The 23,861-nt window shown below is 50.7% G+C and overlaps 1 protein-coding gene across 4 annotated transcripts in view; it reads right to left on the reverse strand.

Moving 5' to 3' along the window:
* TEF (TEF transcription factor, PAR bZIP family member) overlaps positions 1 to 23,861 on the reverse strand; it is a 25,288-nt gene continuing 1,427 nt past the window's right edge. Inside the window, exons 1-4 of one of the 4 annotated variants that reach the window (XM_041756530.1) lie at positions 15,284 to 15,518; positions 10,600 to 10,917; positions 4,785 to 5,005; positions 1 to 3,602 (exon numbers count right to left, since the gene is read on the reverse strand). In XM_041756530.1, the coding sequence (XP_041612464.1) occupies positions 3,387 to 3,602; positions 4,785 to 5,005; positions 10,600 to 10,917; positions 15,284 to 15,428 (900 nt within the window). In that variant the 5' untranslated portion in view covers positions 15,429 to 15,518 and the 3' untranslated portion in view covers positions 1 to 3,386. The other 3 variants (XM_041756528.1, XM_041756532.1, XM_041756531.1) reach the window with 3 other exon arrangements.

Raw genomic sequence — 23,861 nt, forward strand, 5'->3', positions numbered from 1 at the left:
TTCTCATCTCAAAATATTTAATCTTGTCTTGAAAAGGACACATTCCCGACTTCCCTCCCAGCCACATCACTCCAGCCCACCAGCAGCGACACATTCGCACGCACACACGCACATAAGGCCAATGGGCTACAGTCTGCCTCTGCCCTCTCTGGTGGGGAAGGAGGGGCTTCTCCTTGCCTCTTTCCCCCAACAAGGGTAAAGGGGAGAGGGGCCCGCTGGAATGCCGGCTCCCAGGGGAGGACGCAGAGCCCCACACACTCTATCACATGCACTTAGAAAAATAAAACCAAGTGGTGTTCTGGCATCCCCAACACCGTAAGAGAGCAATATCCACCTGGAAGTCATCTTTGCCATTTTCTAGAAAAATTTATTGCACTTAATGAACAGATGTTAAAGGAGCTCTGGGGTGGGGCTTTGCCACGAAAACCAGGGGCTCTTTGCCCTTTGTATTACCGGGAGCAGAGCTCCCAGGGTCACGGACAGAGCGCTGCCCGGCACAAACGGGCCTTCCTCTGCTGGTTCCCAGGCCTGCCACCCCGCCTCCGGCTGGAGGACCATATTAGCTGCCCGCCCAGGGCCACTGCAGCCCCCTGCAGCAGGGCGATGCTTACCCAGTCAAGGGTCAGTGCCCAATGCCCTCCCCAACCTCAGGGCCAGGACAGACAGCCCCCTTCCTTTGGCCACGGGTAAGAGTTACCCAGGTCCTCCACAAGGTGCTAGCCATCATGAAAGCTCTCTCTAAATATATATATATTTCTGTATCTAGATATACATTATATGTATATTCTTCCAACATTCTAGCTCATTCATGATTTGTCTATTCTGAGGTTGCAATGAGGCTACCGTGGAGCTGAAGACGGGGAGCTCAGGAAGGTATGCGCCTCCCAAGCAATCACAAACCCACAGAAAGCCACCTCTGCTGGCTTCCCTAGCCTCCAGCGCTCCGTAGACGATGTCAAAGGTCTGAGCACAGGAGCCTCACTCTTTGGCTGTCAGCCCCAAGGAGGGAGTCAAGGAGACTCCCAATTCCTGACGGATACTGAGCAGGGAGCAGCCCTCTCCTGCTCCAAGCACCCGATTCTTAGGCCTGGGAAGGAGACATGCTTTCTCTGAGCGGTCCTCTTCCCCCAAATGTCCACTTCCGTGGACCCCTCCTTCCTATCCCCGCCAGGCTCCTGACTCAAAGGAGCTCTTCTGAAAGAGGCCGGCAGCTACTCTCTTTCCAAGTAAGCACTTTGGGAAGGAACCAGACAGCCACTGCCTGGCAGGGAGGAAAAGGAGGGCACTGGGCAGGCAGAAGGTGAGACAGAGGAAAGACATCAGGCCATCATTCCACCGCTCAAGGGGGGACTTGAACACTAACCAGAGAGCAGATGTCCATCCTTAAAACAAAACAAAACACAACACAAACCATATACTTTCTGACCAAAGAAAAGGAAGAGCTTTTAAGCTGGAGGCTCTTCTACCAATTACAAAATGAAAACTGCCCTCTTGGTGGGTAGCCAGACCAGAGAGAGTGTGTCCGGGCAGGCAAGCTGCCCGGGGCAGGACACAGACATGCCAGATGCAACGGCCCTGTTGTGGTTACAATAGAGTGAGAGTGAATATGGGTTTTATAGAACCACGAAGTCAAAATCAGGAGGGAGGGGGTGGCCTCCCTTGGCCTCAGGGACCCTTGTCAAGTACCCTGGAAGGGCAGGTGTGCAGGTCCCTGGAGGGCCGTGGCATTCCCCTGGGGAGTGGCCCATGGCCGGTACATGGTGTCCCCCGGTCTTAACATCTGTTATGAAAAGTCTTTCAGGGTCAGGGCACAGGACTTGGAGCCACCACTTTAAATAAAGCCAGTGGTAAGCCTGACAAAGTGCGCCTGTCACCTCTGACCCCTCTTTACCACAGGCTACCCGCCCTGAGCAAATAAATACACCTATCTCCAGGTGCCCCGGCTGACCAGAGTGAGCAGAGGGTCCCACAGCTTTCCTCAATGAATCTTCCAGGTACAGCAAAAGGATGACTGAGTCCGCTGACACGAGAAAGGAACAGCTGTGAGATAGAGGAGCCACAGCTGCGAAGACCTCTTCCCTCCACATCATACCACAGCCAGCTTGTGTGGGTGGCCGGTGCCTCCTGGGACACAGACCAAGGGGCCCCTTGCCCGAGTGGATGGCCCAAGAGCTGAGCTGTGAGCCCTGCGACCCCTTACCAAGTCCCGCAGACTGACACTCCTGGCAGCTCACACAGGGGAGGGATCCTGAAATAAGAACTGGGAAGCCCTCTTCTGCTTTTAGGGAAAGTGGGCTCTGGCCTGGCCCACATTGGAGAGCAGAGCAAGAAAAAAGGGGAACTTCTTGGGAAACATGCCCCAGCTCTCCGCCCACAATGTACGGGGTCGTGGAGGCTGGTTTTCTAAACACCATGCGGAAGGTGCATCCTGGCTCCAGGAAGTTAAGCTTCCTAGGCGAGAGGGGGGTGGGTTCCTTTTAAATCCAAGATCTGAGAGTGGTCACTGGGTGAAAAGAAACAGCAGGCTCCAAGGCCCAGTGTGGTGGGACAAGTAAGTCTCAGGTGGCCTCCATGAGAGGCCTGGAGAAGAGATGAAAAGGCCTCCCTCTGCACTGTGGTCAAGACTCGGAGACCAGCCGCCTGGGAGTCCCTCCTCCAAAGCAGATGAAAAATGGAGAGAGCCCACCGCCAGGGCCTCATCCCTGGCTTCCAGGCCTCAGAACCACAGGAGAAAAGGGGTGTGGGAGCTAAGAACAGCCGGGTGCGCTTCTGCTGTGGGCCCCAGACCCACACCCCATCCCAGGCCGAGTGGAGACCCTGCTCCCGAGGCCCGGCCCTGGGGGGACACTGTGGAGGAGCTGCTTTGTCTTTCTACCTCTGAGGGAGATGGGAACGGATGTTTCTCTCAAAGACTTTCTGGGGAGGGTGAGGTGGGTGACTGACGCACCCCACCTGGAAATGCGCCCCGCTACCTGAGAAGACGTTGGGCGACAAGGATCACGACTCATTCTGTGGAGACAGGCTCAATGGCCCAGGCTGGAGACTGAGGGAGAGTCAGGGAAGCCCGAGCCCCTGGTGAAAGGAGATCTGTACCCCAGAGGTCCCCTTCCGATTCAACTGGGACATCCAAGAATAGAAACTAAGGCTGATTCACCCGTCTACGTAGATTCTTTCACATCCCCACGGGTGAGGAGGCTGGCCCCCCAGAGAAGTCGCCACGTGCGCTGGCCATGTGATAATGAAGCTTGAACGTGAACGATCCTGGAGCAGGTGTGCCACCGTTCGACCATGACGAGTCATAAGTCTCCACGCGTGTGTGGGGTTTCAGGGAGCCCCCAGGCAGAGGTCTGAGGTGCAGGCAGCGCTGCCCGAGCAGGGGACACGGGTTACAAGGGCCCGTACTTGGTCTCATACTTGGACACGATGGTCTTACACTTGCCCACCTCCTTGCGCAGCTCAGCCACCTCCGTCCGCAGTGCCGTGTTCTCCTTCTCCAGGAAGGCTGCCCTGATGGTGATCTGGTTCTCCTTCAGGCGCCGGGCATCCCGGGACCGTTTGGCTGCTACATTGTTCTTCTTGCGTCTCGTCCAGTACTTTTCATCCTGTGGGGAAGTGTCCTTTGTGGGTTTCTCCTTGTTCCCCATGAGGGAACCCAACCCTTCCCTTCCTGCCAGCATTCTGCACCCCAGATTCCTCTTAAAACTCCATCTGGTGCAGCCAGCCAAAAGCTTGGACCCCAGGGAAGGAGCCACATGTGCCAAGGACACTGAAGGGCCCTAATCTTTACCCAGGCATGTGGAAGAAGCAAAGCCCTTGGGCAGTATATGCGGTGGAGGGAAGAGGACTCATGGTCACTGGTTCTGGGCTACTTCAACATAAAACACTATCGCCTTGCCTCACTTCGACATTTTGGTTGTGGCTAAGGGCCCGCATCCTGCATCCAGTTCCCTGAGTTTAAATCTTGGCTGGAACTGTGTGAGTCTCTTAGCCTCTCATCTTTACGATGCGGGATAATAACAGTGACTCTGTCACGGAGCTTTCTGAGGGTTAAACAAGTTACCATGTATGAGGGGCCTATAGGCAGCACCTGGCACATGGTACAGACCACACAAACATCTACCATTTTCACTGTCATTGCTACTGAAGGCTCAGAAGCCTCTGGAGAGACAGGTGTGGTTATTTCCATGTTACAGATGAGAAATCTGAGGCCTCGTAAGCTCTTGGTGGCAAAGTGGAGTTTGAACCCAGGCCTGCCAGATTCCAAAGCTTGGATGAAATATGTTCCTTTTGAATTTTTTATAAGAAAGGATGGAAAGATTTTTGTAAAATCCTCTTCTCCCTCCCACTCTCTGAGTTCCTACAAGAGCATCAGCTTGAAAGCTGCCTTCTCCTCCCTGGGGATGGCAACATACAACTATCTTTTGTCCTTCAAAGCAAGGGCTTGTTCAACGCCAGTTCCCGTGGCCTAGTGAGCTCTGGCCCGAAGGCTGGGCCAAAGCCAGGAAGTGGGAACATCAACACAGTGGTGGCCGGGAAGAAAAGACAGAAGCTACAGGGAGTCGCACTGGGGCCAAATGTTACCTGACTCTCTTTCTTTCTACCAACTGCTGCAGGATATGGCTCCGCACGCTGAACTCATGCCTTTCTAAATGGTGTCCCCAAGGAGACAGGGTCCTCCACCTGAAAGGTGGAGGGTCCTCCACATGAAATTAAATGGGAGGAAGCACAACCCCTTGGCTCTTGAACTGATGCTGTACCTTTATTTATAACCCATAGCAGGTTACCTTCTGCTCATCGGGGACAAAGACCTTCTTGGCCTTTTTGATCATGGGCTGGGGCTTCAGGTCCTCCTCTGCAAACTTGTGCTTCCGAGGGTTGAAGAGCTCCCCACCAGGGACACTGGAGAGGACCAGGTCAGCAGGGTCAGGATTGAAGTTCACATCTACCTCCACACAGTTGGGGTCAATGGGACTAGGTGTCTCCCTCTCCTTTTCCAGGGAGGATTCTGAAAGACACAGAGGCAGATGGTCCCAAAGCAGCTCACTGGACAGCAAAGACACGTCTCACACACCTGGACACCTGCTTCAACCTCAAGGTTGCACCAGCCATTGCCACTTGGAGGGAAGAAAAACTGCAACAGCCTTAGCCTCCAAGCTGGCATAAGTGATTCACTTCAACAACACAAATACAGAAAGAATTCTGTCCATTAGGAACAAAATGCTCAAAAGGAAACAGAGGCCCTTGAAAAAGACAGGATTTTCCGATTGTCTCCCTTCCCCCAGAAATGTTAAGCAAAACATTAAATCATTATACCCCCTAACTTCCTGTGGTTTCAAGTTCTCAAATAATGAGAAACAGCTGAATTCCTCTATGAACTATTATGGGCTAGGGACCCAGACTGAATGAAATGGCTTCCATTTTTGAGTCCCTCAAAACATTATTGGTCACAGCGTTCATTCAGTCTTAGGACAACTCTGAAAGGCAGACAGGTGTTAACCTTATTTTATAGATGAAGAAACTGAGGCTCAGAGAAATAGCCTGGTTTTCCCAGGGTCACACAGATGGTAAGTGACTGAAGTACAATTTGAGTCTGGGTCTGCTTGACTCTGAATCCTTTCTACCCCTTCCGACTGCCACTTTATAGTGGACATTGGATTAGAGGCACTTTCAGAATGCAAAGGTTGTGCATTATTAGAGATAAGTTATAAAAAAAAAAAACACCATCATACCTTTGGCCTACTCATTCAATGCTACTGATAGGAGTACACAAACTCTTAAGTCAACAGATATTTGCTAAATATCTACCACATGCCAGGTACTGTCTTTGCAAAGACAAAGCACTGCACAAAACAAGTAAAAATCTTAGCCTTCATGGAATGTTATTCTAGCGGGGGAAGGCTGACATTACACAAGATAAATTAAAAATATCTATAAAAGTGTTGGATGCCATGTGGCTATTTGGGAGGAGAACATTTCAAAAAGAGTGAACAGCAAGTGTACCAGGATGTACACAGGCAAGCAGTGGTGTGTTCAAGAAACAGAAATGCAGCCGATGTAGCTGAAGTGAAAGGATGGGAGGAAAGAGTAATAGGACAGCTCCAGAACATAAAATACAGGGCTTTTAATCCCCAGAAAGCAGTGGTTTTCAACAGGGGATGATTCTGTCCCACAGGAGACACATGGCCACACAAGGAAAGGGGGCATGTTCCTCTGACATCTAGTAGGTAGAAGCCAAGAATACTGTTAAACATCCTCTAATGCACAGGACAGTCCCTCCCTCTACCCCAACAAAAAAATTATCTGGTCCAAATGTCAATAGTCCCAGTGATTTGGACTTTTGCCCTGAGATGGGAGAAGCCACTGGAGGGTTCTGAGTCAAAGTGTGACATGATAGGTTTTCTCCTGATCGTGTGCATAAACTCAGTGGATCCTATGAGAGGGGGCTAATTACAAAAAGGGCTGGCCATCAGGAGAGTGAATGACCAGGGACCAATGTGGTAACTGTGGGAGTACCGCAGCTGCCAAACCCTACACCCGCAAGACAAACAGCCAGGATGCCAAAGCCTGACAACTAGGACTCCCACACTTTGCAGGGAGGAGCAGACATGGCTGCAACCACTTTGTACACTATGTGGTGGAAACTACAAAGGTTGAAGGCATACGTGTCTGATGACCCAGCCCCATGGAAACACACAGACGTATTTACCAAAAGACATGCACATAAACGATCATGGCAGTGCTGTGCATAACCCAAAACTAGAAATGCCCCAAATGCCCATCAACCATAGAATGGACAAACATGGTATGATTGATCATATAATGGAATCACTCAAGCAACGAAAATGAACAAACTGCTACAGGCACGTTATAAATTTCCTCACAAATTTGAGGAAAAGAAGCTGGACAGACCATACATACTACTTATGTCTTTTAACAGGAGGAACTGAAAAATTAAGAGACGGAATTTTACTTTCATTTCTACCATGTGTATGATTCTTCAATATAAAACTTACTTTACCTGTATTGTGGTTTTATTTCTGCCAGAGGAGTATTCCATAAGTATGTTTGTTTTTTGTTTTTAAGATTTATTTATTCACGAGAGACACACACAGAGAGAGAGAGAGGGAGAGAGAGAGAGAGAGAGATGCAGAGACACAGGCAGAGGGAGAAGCAGGCTCCATGCAGGGAGCCCAACATGGGACTTGATCTCGGGTCTCCAGGATCACGCCCTGGGCCGAAGGTGGTGCTACACCGCTGGACCACCAGGGCTGCCCTGTTTTTGTTTTTTGTTTTTTTATAAGTGTTGTTTTTTTCCTACTAAACATGATATTTCCTATTTATTTGTTCATTCATTCATTCATTCATTCATTCATGAGAGACACAGAGAAAGAGAGAGAGGCAGAAACACAGGCAGAGGGAGAAGCAGGCTCCACGCAAGGAGCCTGATATGGGACTTGATCCCGGGTCTCCAGGATCAGGCCCCAGGATGAAGGCAGCGCTAAACCGCTGAGCTACCTGGGCTGCCCCATAAGTATGTTTTCTAAATATATTTTGTCAGTGTAAAGTGATTCATATGCCCCTATAATTTATATGTGTATTATAAAGCTAGCTATAGGTACTGATAAATGTCAGACCTTAAACATAATTACAATAGGCAAAAACAAACATCATACATAATACACATACATATACAATTAATATATAATGCCGGGATCCCTGGGTGGCGCAGCGGTTTGGCGCCTGCCTTTGGCCCAGGGCGCGATCCTGGAGACCCAGGATCGAATCCCATGTCAGGCTCCCGGTGCATGGAGCCTGCTTCTCCCTCTGCCTGTGTCTCTGCCTCTCTCTCTCTCTCTCTGTGACTATCATAAAATAAAAAAATAAAAATAAAAATATTAAAAAATATATATATAATGCCAAGCATCTTTGATGATGGAAATAACGATAGTGATGGCCTCTGGGTAGTAATGACTGAATTGGCGTCACAAAGCATTTCTGGGATACCAACCGTGTTCTATATCCTGATTTATGTGGTAGTTACATGGGTGGGTTCACTTTGTGAAGATTCATCGAGTTGTGATATGGGCACTTCTGTATGCCATGGTTTATTAAGAAGGCTTACTTAGAAACAAAATTGGGGCAAATGGGTGACTGACTCAGTTGGCTGAACTTCTGACTCTTGGTTTCGGCTCAGGTCATGATCTCAGGGTCCTGGGATGGAGCCCCATGTCAGGTTCTGTGCTCAGCTCAGAGTCTGCATGATAGTCCCTCTTTCCCTTTCCCTCTGCCCCTCCCCTCCTCACTCTCTCTCTAAAATAAATCTTAAAACAATAACAACAAATCAAAAGAAAATGCCACTGAGACTGCCTAAGGTATAAAATGAAGACTCATTTCCAGCTCTGCCCCCTAGCCATACATGGGCCCAGCCTTCTAGGACAATCTAATGGGCACAAAAATGAACTGCCTTCAGGCAGCCCGGGTGGCTCAGTGGTTTAGCGCCGCCTTCAGCCCAGGGCCTGATCCTGGAAACCTGGGATCAACTCCCACATTGCACTCCCAGCATGGAGCCTGCTTCTCCCTCTGCCTGTGTCTCTGCCTCTCTCTCATGAATAAATAAAAAATCTTAAAAAAAACAAAAAACAAAAAAACGAACTGCCTTCAAACAAGAATTCACCTGGAATCAGCGGAAGCCTCTACATCTCATCAGTTTACAAGAGAAAAACAAGGGGCAGAGGAACATGTACTATAGGGCTACAGTCAGAAAAATCTAGCACTTGCAAAACTCTACAGACCAATGATCAGTTTCTTCAACAAATAAATTGGAAAAAAAAAAAAAAAAAAAGAAGGGACCCTATAGATAACAAAAGATTTAAGAGACAAAACTAAATGAAATCTGTGGATCTTGTTTGGATCCTGATTCAAACAAACAGTAAAAGAGTAACTTTTTTTTTAAAGATTTATTTGAGAGAGAGAGAATGAGTACATGTGCATGTGTGTGCATGTGTGCACAGGAGAGGAGCAGAGAGAGAATATTTATTTATTTATTTATTTATTTGTTTGTTTGTTTATTTATTTATTTATTTTTCAGAGAGAGAATCTCAAGCAGACTCCTTGATGAGCAAGGAGCCCAATGTGGGGCTTGATCTCATGACCCTGAGATTATGACCTGAGCCAAAATCAAGAGTCAGACACTTATCCAATTGAGCTCCCCAGGTGTCCCTCTAAACAGTAACATTTCTGAGACAACTTTTTGGGAATTGGAATGCTGATGGATATACTGTCAACTTTTTATGTAAAATCGGTATTTTTGTTATGTTTTTTAGAAGAACCTTTAAATTTTACAGACATATTAAAATACGTACAGATGAGGGGGCAGCCCTGGTGGCTCAGTGGTTTAGTGCTGCCTTCAGCCCAGGGTGTGATCCTGGAGACCTGGGATGGAGTCCCACATCGGGCTCCCTGCTTGGAGCCTGCTTCTCCCTCTGCCTGTGCCTCTGCCTGTGTCTCTGCCTCTGTCTCTTTCTCTCTCTGTGTGTATCTCTCATGAATAAATAAATAAAATCTTAAAAAAAAATACGTACAGATGAAATGATATAGTATCTAGAATTTGATTTTAAATAACCAGGTGAGAAAATGGAAGAAGTTATGGAAAACAAGACTGATTATGAATTAAGAATAAAAAAAAATAAAAAAAAGATAAAAAGTAAGAAAATAAAATAAATAAAAATAGAGCATGAGAATTCCTTGGGTGTGGGTCCCCTGGGTTCCACACCAACTCCTGGGATCCTTCATGGGAGCCATCAGCTTGTATGCCTGTAACTGAGCCTGCAAAAAACTTTGTAGGGCTCTCTGAGACAGCAGCCATGCCTCCTCTGAAGGGTTCATGTCCAAGCAGCATGAAAACCAACTCACCAACCAACCAACCGACCGACCCACCCACCCACCTACCTCAAGAGGTAGAACAGAAAAAGAACAAGAGGATAAAGGAAGTGTCCTGAAGATGATGATGGTCCTGGCAGCAAGAATGCCTTGCTCAGGCCAGTGCCTAAGCAGTATCTGGCTTTGGAGTCAGGCATCCTGACTTCGAGTGCTGCCTCCACCACCTAGCAGTTGTGTGACCTTGGGCAAGTTACTTCTAATTTCCTCAGGTATAAAACAGGTATGAGAGTATCAATGTTACAAGGTTCTTGTCAGGATTATGTATTAATGCCTGGCATGCAGTAGGTTCTAAACAGATGTTACCTGGTATTATTATTATTATTTTTACTACTGCCTGAGCTTCCCAATAAGCTGTGGCAAAGTGCATGCAGACACAAAGGGCAGTGTGCTGAGGAAAAGCAGCCTGGGATTTCTATCCTGTAAAGCCTCAGACTGGAAGGGCTCACTCCAGTGTCCCAGCCATCTGCAGCACACCAACCTACAGAAAGGCCCAGACTGCGCTGATGTGGCTGCTATTTTTGTCTCCAGCCTCAGGGGACTGTGCTCAAGGGTGAGGAGCCAAGAATTTCTCCATGCTGCAGGACCACCAGGACCTCTGAGAGAAAGGCTTCACTGGGTGTGTGAGGGCCCTCTGGATGGGCCAGGTGGCCAGGCACCCACCTGTGCTGGACGCGGTTTCAGAGGCCTGAAAGACGGCAGTGGAGGAGGATGGAGGAGATGCCGTGGAAGAGCTGGCTGACTCCTTCCCTTCCAGCTCGGCCACAGGCAGCAGCAGGTTCTGGGCCAGGTGGGTGGGGCTGGCGGGGATGCCATTCTCCAGCAGGAACTCATCCAGGTCCATGTACTCCAGGTGGAAAGACTCGCCATCATAAGGGATGGTCTTGTCCCAGATGGGCGGCATGAGGGACGCTGAGACCGCCATGGTGCTGGCTGCCGCGGCCTCGTCTTCCTCCAGCTTCTCCTTCCCTTTTTCTTTATCTGCAGACACAAAATCTGTGATGAGACACCACACCAGAGGGTAATTCAACCTCAGGAGGTAAGCAGTGGGCCTCTCGGGCCTGACTCTTTTCCATCTGAGCCCTGACCCGTCCCAGCAATTTCAAGAGCCTGCTCTGCTCTCCAGTTAAAACCTGTTGTTTGTCCCAGGCCCACTGGTCTCCTTCAGCGGTGGCAGCGTGGCCTCACCCATGGCTGGGCTTCCCAGAATGTTCTCCACAAGTTCTAGGGCCTGATGTGGTCCCAGGATTAATTCAGAATAGGCTGTGGGATTGGCATCTGCAGGAGAGAGGCTGCAGGGAGGAAATGGAGTTTCTGCTATCTTAGTAATATTTTAGGAAAGGATATTTTAGGATTCCTCGGGCCAAGAACTTTTGTGTTCTTCTGTCCTGTTCCCTCCAGCGAAGCTTCTCCACAGCAACCCAGCCTAGGGCTTGAATCTCAGCTGTGGCACCCACTTGCTATGTGTGATTTTAATCTCTGCCAGCCTCAGTGTCCTTCATTGTACATGAGAACAAAGCAACCTCTTTGGTGAAAATTAGAGATAACATTTTTTTAAAAAACATTTTTAAAAAAGATTTATTTATTTATTCATGATAGACATAGAGAGAGAGAGAAAGAGGCAGAGACACAGGAGGAGGGAGAAGCAGGCTCCATGCCGGGAGCCTGACGTGGGACTCCAGGATTGCACCCTGGGCCAAAGGCAGGCGCTAAACCGCTGAGCCACCCAGGGATCCCCCTTTAAAAAACATTTTTATCTTCAAGTAATCTCTACATCCAACGTGGGGCTCGAACTTATAACCCCGAGATCAAGAGTTGTATGCTCCATTGACTCAGCCAGCCGGGCACCCCTAGGGATAGCATTTGAACATCTCCTGTAGGGTTCCTGGCACACAGCAGGCATTCGCTATTACTGTGAGCTCCCTGAGGGCAGGGACTACATCTAATTCATTTCTACATCTGAAAGACCACTATGGGAGCAAGCTGAAGGAAAATGTGCATACTGAATGAAAAATGCTGGGTTTGCAAACTGACTCCCTTTAGGTTTATTGGATAGAGAGGGCTTGGAGCTGTCTTTTCAGAACCTATTTCAGAGCAAGCATTTCAAGAACCTTCTATCTCTGAATAAGCAGGGAAGACTGAAGGCAGGTTTTCTGGAAAGAAGGACAGGGCTGGAGCTGAAGTAGAAAAGCTTGTTTCCTCCTGCACCCTCCCCCCCCAAGCTTGTTCCCATTCAAAGCAAAACTAATCAATTAGTGGAGACTGGATCCCACCTAATTGTCTCAGCCCAAAAGCTATGCACATAGATACCCAAGAACGGGCAAATTAAGGGGAAAAAAAAGATGAAAGAAATGTGACAAGGTTAGAAGGGAATCAAAGGGAGGCTAATCAGGGAAGTGGGAGATAAAATCATGACAAGTTCATAATGGGCCTTCAAATTGAGGGAGACAACTTTGAACTCTGGATTCTGAAGTGAAAAAGACAAATCAAATATGATTATGTCAGAAATAAACCAGTCATGTGTGTACTCCTAGACCACAGTCAGTCAGAAAAGCAGCCTGTTGGTCCAATAAAAATGAACACACCCAGTGTGTTAAAAAGGTGGAGGTTCTGACAAACAGAATTTGCTCATGCCTTCTAACCTGAGTTGTTGCAACTGCCTTCTGTACCAAGCTTGGATGGGCTGGGAGGGCCAGGTGGCCTCCTTGTTCTACTCCTCTGAGATCTGACTCTACATTCTGTTCAGAAACGACTGTGCCCTATGTTGGATTGGATCATGGGAATCAGAGGAGGCAGGAAAAGGGAAGAGACAGAAAAACAGCCATACTGAAGGACACATACCAATAAGTTCCAGGCTTTACTTGGCATAAGCAATTAAAAACATATTTCTTAAAAAATTTTTATTCTTTTTAAAGATTTATTTATTTCATAGAGAAAGAAAGCATGAGTGGGAGGGGCAGACAGAGGGAGAGGGAGAGAGAATCTCAAGCAGACTCCACTCCATGCACTGAGCCCGATGCAGGGCTCAATCTCAGAACCCTGAGGTCATGACCTCAGCTGAAACCAAGAGTCAACTGCACCACCCTGGCACCCCTAAATTTATTTTTAAGTAACCTCTATGTCCAACGTGGGGCTTGGACTCAAGATCCCAAGATCAAGAGTTGCACATTCTACTGAGCCAGTCAGGCACCCCAAGAATATTTTAATCAGTGTTTTTATAATTTTTTTTATAAATTATAGTCAGAGTTTTAATTATACAAGATGATAAAGGACTAGGCCCATTACTTAGGTCACAGGGATGGACATCAGTGGTTGCCAGTGATAGCGTAAAAAGCACCAGACCAGGCTGAGAGCTGTAAGGCCTAGCTATGTGACCTTGAGGAAGCACCCTCACCTTCTGAGCCTCAGCTTTCCTCATCTGGGGAATGGGAGTAATATCTTACAGGACTGCTATGGAAGACTACATACGATTATGTCAAAGTGCTTTGTAAGCACTGTGCAAATACAAGGTAGAATTATTGTTATAGATGGTGGCTACTTAGTAATCTTGAATAAGAACCTGAGAGGTGTGCACACCTGTCCCAGTAGCTCCTCTCATCCCCATCATCTGGAACAAAGCACTGCCTTCCAAACAAAGAAAAGGGTCTGTGCAGAAAGGGGAGAGCAGAAAAGGTTCCAAAGCAGAAGGGGAGAGCCTGGCCTTACCTGATGTGCTGAAGCTATTTATAACCCAATAGTGACAGCCATAGAGATGGGAACCTCAACACACACTCAGAAAAAAAGGAGAAACAGCATTTTAAAAAAAAAATTAATTCAAGACAGGTAATTCACAGAAGGCTTATTCCTTTCCAAATCCTTGAGCCACACTGATGGTTCTCAGAAATTCAAAGATCTCAGACTGAAAACATACTTCAATGCAGCTAAAACTTCACAATAGGTAGCACTCCTCCTGTGCCCTGAACCTCCGGTTCTCAAAGGCCAAAAAACAGGGCCAAATCTGCTTTCCACACAGGCTCCAGGGACCTTTGTGGCCTAGGAAGCAAGCAGCAGCCCAACCCTGCCACAGTGGCCCCAAAGTCTAGGGTCAGCCCCAACAAACCAGGTGAAGGGCCACAGTGGCCTCGTTCTAACCCTCATCCCCCTACCTGCCTCGCCCCAACCTCCCCCTGGGAGGGCACCTGGCATCCCTTCTCCTGACACCCCTCCCCCACCTCAGCAGCGGAAAATCTCCCGGGTGTACCTAGTAGCTGGGGATACGCACACGCAGGGATGAAGAAGGGTCCTCCTCCCAGGAGCAGGGAAGTCCACATACAAAGACAATCCACCACCGTATGTCAGCGCTTCTCAAACTTTGGTGGACTTTGGAATCACAGAGGTGGGGTGCTCCTTCAAATGCAGGTTCCTGTCCCAGCAGCCGCAGACTGGGTGGGCGAAGGGTGGGGCCCAGGAACCAGCATTTTAAACTAGCATCCCCAGTGATCCTGCTGCAGGCATCCCCAGGGAAGGCGCCCTGGAGCGTCCGCTAAGAGGCTGCTACGACCCCCATCAGCCTCCTCAGTAACCCCTACACGTCGCGCGCGCCCTGAGGCGGCCCCAACGAACCTCCTCACCGCGACCCCCACCTCACCTCTCCCTCCTGCCCCTTCCCCGCCAACCTCCATCTGACCTAGCCTCTCGCTAGCCACCCCGACCTTCTCTCCCCAACCCCCTCGCCTCGCCCTCCGCGGCCCTCCGCAGGACGGCTACACCCTGACCTCCGACCTCCCCGGCCCCGCCCTCGCAAGGCCCCGCCCCTGCAGAAACCCCGCCCCCGGGCGCGCGCGGACCCCCTCCCCTCACCGAGGCGCGCCTCCCGCGGGGGGTTCTCCATCAGCTTCTTCAGGACCAGCGGGAAGGAGCCCGGCAGGCCCCTCTCCCCAGCTGCGCGCCCCGGCCCGGGGCCCGGCCCCGCCTGCGGCTCCACAGGCGGCTTCTTTCCGCCGCCCGCGTCCGACATCGTGCCCCGCGCTCTGCTCGCGCGCCTCGCCTCCCCCGCCCGCCCCCCGAGATGGGCCGGAGCCGTGCGACCCGCAGCAGCTGCCGACACGGGCAGCTACTGCGCAAGCGCCCAGCAGCACCCCCACCTCCCTCCATCCCTACCCCGCCTGCGGACTGGCGTTGGCATATTAATTATTCATGAGACCATGCCAGCGTCCCCGGATCGCGGCTTCGGATTGGCCCATCCTGCAAGGAGGGCAGGCGCAGCCTTCCGGGCCGTGATTGGTTCGGCCGCCGGGGTTAGCGCGGCACGTGTGGGGCCAGGTGAGGAGCGACGCCGGAGGCCCCGCCCCATCCGCCTCTGTGTCACCTGATTGGCGCCTGCTGGAATCGGTGTCATGGGGCCTCTTCGGCCGCAGCCCCTTATCCTCAACCCGTGGTTGCACCTTCGCTTCCCTCTTCACAACCCCCGCCCTCCTCCCAGACCACCGCAGCCGTTCCCCCTTCCCTCTCATCGCAATCTCGCCACCTCCTGACGCGCCACTGAAGGGAGCTGGGCTGGGCGAGGCCGGGCCGGCCGGGGGAGCCTATCAAGTGGCCGGCTCGGGCCGCGCGTCCGTCCCCCCGTGGGTCACGTGGAGCCGCAGCCGAGTCTAGTAGCGGGGGGAGGGGGAAGAGGCGGAAGGCGCGGTGCAGCCAATGGAGGGCGGGGGCGGGGTCCGGGGCGGTGCACGAGGCGTAGCACGTGCGGGGCTGCGGAGCGGAGGGGAGCGGAGGGGAGCGGAGGGGAGCGGAGGGGAGCGGAGGGGAGCGGAGGGGAGCGGAGGGGCGGGGCGGGCCTTTCTGTTCCGGGGACTCTGCCCAGGGTCGTGGGACGGGAACGCGAAAACCTGGCGCGCGCCCCTCCTCCCCCACGACCCAGAGGTTGGCTGAGGCCAGGGCCGCAGACGGCGACCTGCCCTGCCCGTAGGGCTGGCTGGCCTGGCCGCGGCTGCGGGGCAGGGGGGCGGGGGGGTGTCAGGTTCCCCACGGATCCGGGTGCTGTGCGGGTGTGGCGGCCAGATAAACACTAGCGTGGAGGGCGCGCTCTTGAGGCCCGCGGGTGGCGAGAGAGGGGCTGCCGTGCGCCGGGGCCGGGGCCACGCTTCCGTCCTCCCCTTCACCAGCTTGTGACCTTGGGAAAGTCCAGTGGCTTCACTAGCGCCTGCTTCCTCATCCATAAAATTAAGGGGTTGGGCTCCTCTGTAAAATCCTAAACAGCTCTGCAAGTCCTGTACCTCACTAGGACTTTCCTTTCCTTTTCCTAGAGAAAAGCGAAACAAAACATAATTTCTTTTCGCAGGGTACCGATTACACCCTTTGCGGGAGAACCTCCTCTTAAAACACGAATAGTCCCTGAGAATTCCTCAGGGGACAGTCGAAGTGTAAAATGTGAGTGGGTACACACACGTGGAGACGGTAGAGCGCCCAGAACTTTGTCCCTCATTAGAGCACAAATTACACTCTACTTTGCACCCAAGCTGTGCTGGACTCTCCCGGCCTCTAAACTCCCCTGGGGGCGGGGGAAGGGGTGGGGGGCTTGGCCTGTTGATCCGGTTTCTCACCAATGAGCCTGGGGCTTCCAGTAGCCAGGCTGGGGAGCGGCAGAGTACAGGCCTTGGTGCACAGAATAGGTTCCGTTCGCCAACACCCGCCTAGCTGAAAGCTGGCCAGCTGATGCAATCAGGATTTTGCTGGAAGTTGAGGAGGAAAAAGAAGTGGGGCCCCTGAGCAAACCTGGGAAGCAAGAGTTTTGAAGGGATTCTGGGGGAATGGTTGGGCCAGGGTCATGGCATCTGGCTCCAGATTCGAGTTCTCAATTGCCACACACGTGACGCTTTGGTCACCTTCTGGCTCGTACCTCCAGCCAATGGCTTCACATCTCCAGGCCTCCTTTACTGGTATATCAAATGGAGGTAGGGCAAGGGTCTACCTTGTGGGGCTTCCAGAAGCCAATGCACTGGACAATTGTAAATGTGCAACAAATGGTAGTCTTCATAATTTTACTAAACATGGCTACAAACCCACTGCTCGGTGTATGCTGATTCTCTGTTTAGTAGAAACACTAAGCTGCGCACAGATTTGTTGCGTTGTGGCCTTGTTGGTGGGAGTTACGTATGTGGTTAAACAAAGATATCTTAGGGGGACTCCTGGATGGCTCACTTGGTAGAGCATGGGACTCTTGATCTCAAGGTTGTGAGTTCCAGCACCACACTGGATGTAGAGATTACTTAAAAATAAAATCTTAGGGGTGCCCAGGTGGCTCAGTAGGTTAAGCATCTGCCTTGGGCTCAGGTCATGATCTCAGGGTCTTGGGATTGAGTCCTAGGATGAAGTCCCCACATCACACTCCCTGCTCAGCAGGGAGTTTTGGGGATGTCTGGCTCAGTGCTTGAGCACCTGCCTTTGGCCCAGGGCATGATCCTGGAGTCTCAGGATCGAGTCCCACATTGGGCTCCCTGCATAGATCCTGCTTCTCTCTCTGCCTTTGTCTCTGCCTCTCTCTCTGTGTGTCTCTCATGAATAAATAAATAAAATCTTTAAAAAAAAAAAAAAAGGCTGGTTTGGCGGTGGAGAGACTTGCTGCGTTAGTTAAGTGTCTTATTTTCATGGCTACCGTGACATTATTGAAGGGGTAAAAAAAATAAAACAATTTTCAAGGTATTAGAGGAGGATTTGTGATCATTTAACAATGGAAAGTTGTAACATGTCTATAACAAGGGTGGATGTAGTAAGGAGTAAAGATTCAGATATCTTTGTAAGCTACAGTTATCCAAAAGGCATAATGCCAGCTCTACTTACCACTCAGCCTGGAGCAACTAACCTAACAGGCAAGCAACACTGGTGAGCAAGACAAGCAGGTTGGAACTTTAAAACTCAGTTTTGATTTCATTCTCTTTTCATGTCCTGACACTCCCCATGTGTGTGTATTGGGTTTTTTTTTTTTTCTTTTCTCCTGGATAACCACAGGGTAAATGGTGTGTCACAAACACTGTGGGAACATTATAAACATGTTCTCTCGTGCTTGCTTGCAAGCTAGGAGGTTAGCTATGTTGTGCACTGGCAGCGTTCAATAGCACCACCCTGGAGGTGGGGCGAGAGCCATTCCATTCTGGGCTTCCTTCTCTAGCTGACCAGAGAGGAGCCATAGCACCTCTGGCTAGCCTGTCTCCTGTCAATCTGTAAAGTGGGAATAACAGCGTGGCCTCACCCCTTCTGGTGGTGGAGGAATAGATGTTGTGAGAATTAGCTGATTTCCATAGGGTGTGTGAGCCCTATGAAGAAAAAAGCTCCATAAAAGGACATGTCATTACACAGTTAAGACTTTAAGGTATTGGGACGCCTGGGTGGCTCAGTGGTTGAGTATCTGCCTTTGACTCAAATCATGATCCCGGGATTCTGGGATTAAATCCTGTATCAGGCTCTCCACAGGGAGCCTGCTTCTCCCTCGGCCTATGTCTCTGCCTCTCTTTGTGTCTATCATGCATAAATAAACACAATCTTAAAAAAAAAAAAAAAAGACTTTAAAGGTATGAAGTGGGATCTCAGTGTCCTTTAGTGACAGGGTTTCAATGCAGTGACTTTTGAGAGAAGTGTGGTCCAGGGGTGAATTTGTGGGCTTGGGGGCAGGCATGGGTTGGATCTCCTCTCAGCTGCTGACTGGCCACATGGCCTTGGGCCTGTGACTTCTCCTCAGCCTCCTATTTGTCTCTCAGAAACCAGGGTAGATATGCATACCTCACAGAGCAGTTGTGAGGATGAGAAGCATGAGAAGCGAGCTCAAGCGCCTGCCTGAACAGTATGTGGCATGGAGTGGGTGGGCCTCCACCCTTCCCCTTCATTCAGGTTGTGTCAGGTCAGGAGTAGAATTATTTGGGGAGGCTGGGTTCCAGAGTCAAAGCTACAGCAGAGATATGGATGTGCAATGTCTGGCTTTAAATTCTCTTTAGTGTTTCAGGAACCTGCTAACCAACCCAAGTTAAAAAGGTAATTAAGGGGGAAAAAAAGGTAATTAAGGGGTGCCTGAGTGGCTCGGTTGGTTAAGGGTCAGACTCTTGATTTCAGCTCAGATCTTCATCTCAGGGTGATGAATTCAAGTCCCTCATTACGCTTCACACTGGGAGTGGAGCCTACTTAGGGAAAAAAAAAAGTACTAAAAAAAACCCAACCCAACTTACTTGAGCATATGCAGAACAAGTGCCTTTTGTTAAACCATTATGCCAATTCAGAGTATTATTATTTAAACTTGAGTTTCAGAGGAGCTAAAACTCCAGCAAGGGAGCCTTTGGCCACAGCGATCCATTTGGCCAATGTTGAGCATCTAGTAGAACAGTACCACTTGCAGTCTTCCGATTTACTGAGCATGGTGTGTGTAAGAGCAGGACAATGAGAAGGCTTCCACGGAGCTCCCACAAAGCCTAGTTGTCTGTGTGCTTTGCCAGTCCCCAATGCAGGAGAGCACAAAACTTGGTTCAGGGTAGTAACTCAGTAAATATTTGTTGGCTCGCTTTGTTGGCAGTGCTGCTAGGAAGGTTGACAAAATCTTTCAGAGCCAAGTCCTATACATTTGGAACATTATTGACATTAAATAACAGTCATTGTGTTGATTCACAGTCGAACGTGGAATAGCAAACATGAGCCATCTTCGATGGCAAGTCCCCCAGCACAAGGCTGGCCAACAACCTACATACCTGTGGCTGCATAGTTCTGGGCTGTGGTTTGTACCTTGGTCTCAGTGTGCTCTAGGGGAGAAGTGGTGGGTGGAGGCTCTTCACTAACGCTTGCCCATCTCTTCAATACGAGTTTCCTGTTTGGCTTGCCTCTTGTCCACCCCGGGGGTTCGGGTTACAGATGGAGCGCTGCCCGAGAGTGCCATTTCCAGAGAAGCCATCACCTCCAGCCTCTGCCACGTCTCAACAGCCACCGACAACCACAGTTTCTCCAGTGAAAGCTGTGCTGATGGTGCAGCCTTAGGGTGTGGGCTCTGGAGTCAGACCATCTGGGTTTAATTCCTACTTTGCTTGCTAACTGTGTGACCTTGGGCAAGTTACTTAACCTCTCTGTGCCTGAATGTCAAAAGCAAACACTTCAGGCACGCCCCTGAGAACAGCACTTGGCACACAGCAAGCGCTTGGTGGAAGTTAACTCAGCCTAATTGCATTTTGGGTTGTCCTGGGAATACCTCATTCCTCCCCACCTGCCACTTCCCCAAGAACAGTGGAGGTGGGCGGGGACTCTCAGGCAGGGTTATGACAGCTCCAGGCTTCTTTATGATCTCCAGGGCCTTGTAAGTTCTCCCCTCTGCAGGTCTCTCCACCTCCCCCCTCTACCTCCTGTCCCCCTTGCTCACTTTCTGCAGCCACAGTGGCCCTTTATTCCTCAAACAGGTGTCTTTTCTGACCCAGAAAAGGGCCTTTGCAGGTGCTGTTCCCTCAGCCTGAAAGTTCTAGGTGTTGCTCACTCTTCCTCCCTCTCTGGACCTCTGCTCCCATGTCACCCCCTCTGAGAGGCTGGCCCCGACCCTCCTCTTTGCTGATTGTCTGTCTCTCCCCACTGGAATGCAAACACCGGTGTGTGTGGGGGGGAGTGTTTGCGTCATTCACCCACCCCCAAACCCATGCCACAAGCATAGCAAACGCTCAATAAGCGATCAGATGACTGAGGAGATCCTGTGGGAATCCTGCGGGAAAGGATGAGCCCGGAGCAGGCCGAGCTGGGTTGGGATCCTTGATAAGTCTGTGGCCTTCCCTTTACCAAGCATCCAACTCCTCATCGTAGAATGGATGATCCTACCTCCCTTGCAAAGCCATTCCACAAATGGTGACGTAAAAGCTCACATTCAGGAAACTGGTTCTTAGGATCAGGATTCATTCCTTGGGCAGCGTCACCTTGGGTCAGGCTCCTAAAGGTGCGAAACCATCTGCGAGGGGCACTCTTAGACACAACTGCCAGTTTCTGGCACTCGGTAAGAATGAATTTATCACATTTCTCTGTGATTGGTGATGGTGGGGAGCAAATAGAAAAGAAAGCTTGAGTCCCTGATGTGGGAGCAAAGAAGAGAGGCTGGTCCACACACTGGCCTGAGGGTAGCTGATTCCTCTAAGTGCATTTCCTCACCATTTAGAGGTGGTAGGATTCAAGGAGCTAACGTGCCCAGTATATAGAAGACCCCCACCCCACCACCGCCTCCTCCTTTTCCCTAAAAGCAAACTCCACAATTTCTCAGTTTCTCTCTGGTTCCGCCAGGCTGGGTGTGGAGGCAACCACATGGATTTTTCCTGAGGCCAAGCTCAGAACAGCCGAGGGTGCATGGAGTCTACTTCTTGGCCCACTCAACACAGTCCTCCCAGAGGAGGACACCCAGGCTCTCTCCGTGCACCCCTGCCTCTGCCCTAGCACGTCCCACTGGGATCCCACCTATTACTCGGCCCTTGCTCTGGCCAGCACAGCTGGTACTGGTGGGTGCAGACAATGGCACCATGCCCCAGGAGCCTCAGCACCCATTTCCAAGGAGACAGCCCTGTGTGTGCTCCCACAAACTTGCAAGATCCAGTTCTTTCAAGGAGAATATCCTCGGGAAGGAGGGTCACAAGAGGGGAATGGAGGGTCAGATTACAAATGTGATGTTGGTGGAAGGAGCATCATGCCAGGCCCAGCTGCTGTCTCTCACGGGAAAACAGTGTAGCGGGGATCCCTGAGTGGCTCAGGGGATCCCTGAGTGGCTCAGTGGTTTGGTGCCTACCTCTGGCCCAGGGCGTGATGCTGGAGACTCGGGATCGAGTCCCACATCAGGCTCCTGCATGGAGCCTGCTTCTCCCTCTGCCTGTGTCTCTGCCTCTCTCTCTCTCTGTGTCTATCATGAATAAATAAATAAAATCTTTAAAAAAAAAAAAAAAAAAAGAAAGAAAAGAAAACAGTGTAGCACTTCACAGTGTGCAAAGGCTTCTCCATAGGAGAATCCTGGCATGAATACCTGTGAAGCAGGTATTCTTTGTACCTTGTACAGATCGACGGTGGGGGGCCTGTCAAGGATTCCCTGTTGGGTGACCCACAAGGGATTCTAGTCAGAAGCTCCCTGAGGCAGGTACCCTGACTGCCCAGCTCAAAGTAAGGGTCTTGTTAAACCTCTGGGGTGGGGGTGGGTGGGGGGGTGGGGAGTGTTCGTGCCACACAGCTCCCTGGATGCCTGAGAGACCAAAGCTGGCAGGAAAAGGAGGGACTAGCCTCTGAGCACGGCTGAGGCCCCATGGGTTGAGGGAAGGATAGGGTATAAAGATCTAACAGTGTGGTTGAGAGAAACAGGGTCTTTCCAGAGGCTGGAGAAGGAAGTGAGAGAGAGAATGTGCGACTTGGAACAGAATCCCCTCTTGGAAGAGGATCCTCTGGAGAAAGAGCAGGAATGGAAACAAGAAACATCCTGATCCCTCTAGGGATCAGGGACCAGAGACAGAGGGAAACTGAGTCAGGACTCAGGGTACAGACCCACTCTTTTGCTGGATATGAATTTGCCCTCAGGAAAGTCAGTCAAACTGGTGGCCACAGTGAGGGGCCACCAGGCAGCCATGGTGACCTGAAGCCGGGGGTGGGGCTCAAGGCTGGTCAGCTCTGCTAGACAAAGTGCTTGACTAGGGACAGGAAAGAAGTAGAGGTCTGCACAGGCTGGTGGGGGAGGCCCAGGGGCAGCAAAAGGGAGAGAAGCCCCAAGGTTGTATCTGAGGAAGCATCTTCGAACTAGAACATGGAGTGAGAGGCTGCAGGGGAGCAGGGTCTCGTGAGAGCGCACCTGGGATTTCTCACACTTGGCATGGGTTGCGTCTATAATTCCCTCACACTGAACCCAAGATATGCTCTTCACGTGACCCAAAGGTGTGTGGAAGCAGTCACTGGGCTGGAGAAAGTGGAGAGCTTGTAACAGGCCTCAGGCCCCCATGGAGAAACTACCCCTTTCACACCAAAACAAAGGGTGAGCAATCCTGGGGGTAGGCCTGCTTTCTGGGGCAGCTGGATGTTTCTCTTGTCTTCCTCCCATTGAAGTCAGATGCCAGGGTCGGGGGAAACAGGGAGAGAGAACTTGTAAAGTACTTGCTACATGACTGCTGGAAATTCTAGTTCTGTATGGGATGTGTGGTCTTTTTACCAAGATATATTGGTTTTCAGGTAGATATGTTTATTTTCATTAAAACTATGGAGAGGGTCGCCTGGCTGGCTCAGCAAGTGGAGCATGAGACTTTTGACCTCAGGGTTGTGAGTTTGAGCCCCACGCTGAGTGTTGAGATTACTTAAAAATAAATTCTTAAAAAAAAAAAGATATGGGGAATCTGGGAGCTTTGGAGAATGGTGACGGTGGTTTGGGAGCCATAATGAATGAGGTCTTTGTGGGGTGCACTAACACTGTTAGCTCTTCAACCTTCATCCCCTCATCTGCTCATCGGCATCCATCAGCCCCGTGGGGCCTCATGCTTCTGACCCCCAGTGAGATGCCACATGGGAAATCGATAAGAGGTGGCATGAGACTTTGGTTCATGACCCTTGGACCGACCTAGCCATACCAGACAAACTGATCTTCAGTCTGAACTCGCCAACTCTTGGAAAAGCTCTGCCTGAGAACCTGGGCAAGTCCCCTCAGTGCTGAACCCCGATTTTGCCCACCCATAGGAAGCAAGGGGGACTGCCCAGCAGTTGTGGGGACCAGGGGCCAGCTGGGAGCCAGTGGCCAGCAGTTGCTGCCACATTTCAAAGGCTCTGTGATCCTAGTCCAAGGAGCAGTGCCCTGAGTCGCCCCGATAACCCTTTTCTGTCCAGCTGAGGGCTGTCCCTGCAGAGCTGCTGGCCACCCAGCTGCTCCCTGTGCACACACTGGGCCATCCTGAGACACCCTATCTTCCCCGGGCGCCTCTACCTCTAGCTTT

The sequence above is a fragment of the Vulpes lagopus genome, chromosome 5 (genome assembly GCF_018345385.1).
Source record: "Vulpes lagopus strain Blue_001 chromosome 5, ASM1834538v1, whole genome shotgun sequence".
NCBI classification, from domain to species: Eukaryota; Metazoa; Chordata; class Mammalia; order Carnivora; family Canidae; genus Vulpes; species Vulpes lagopus.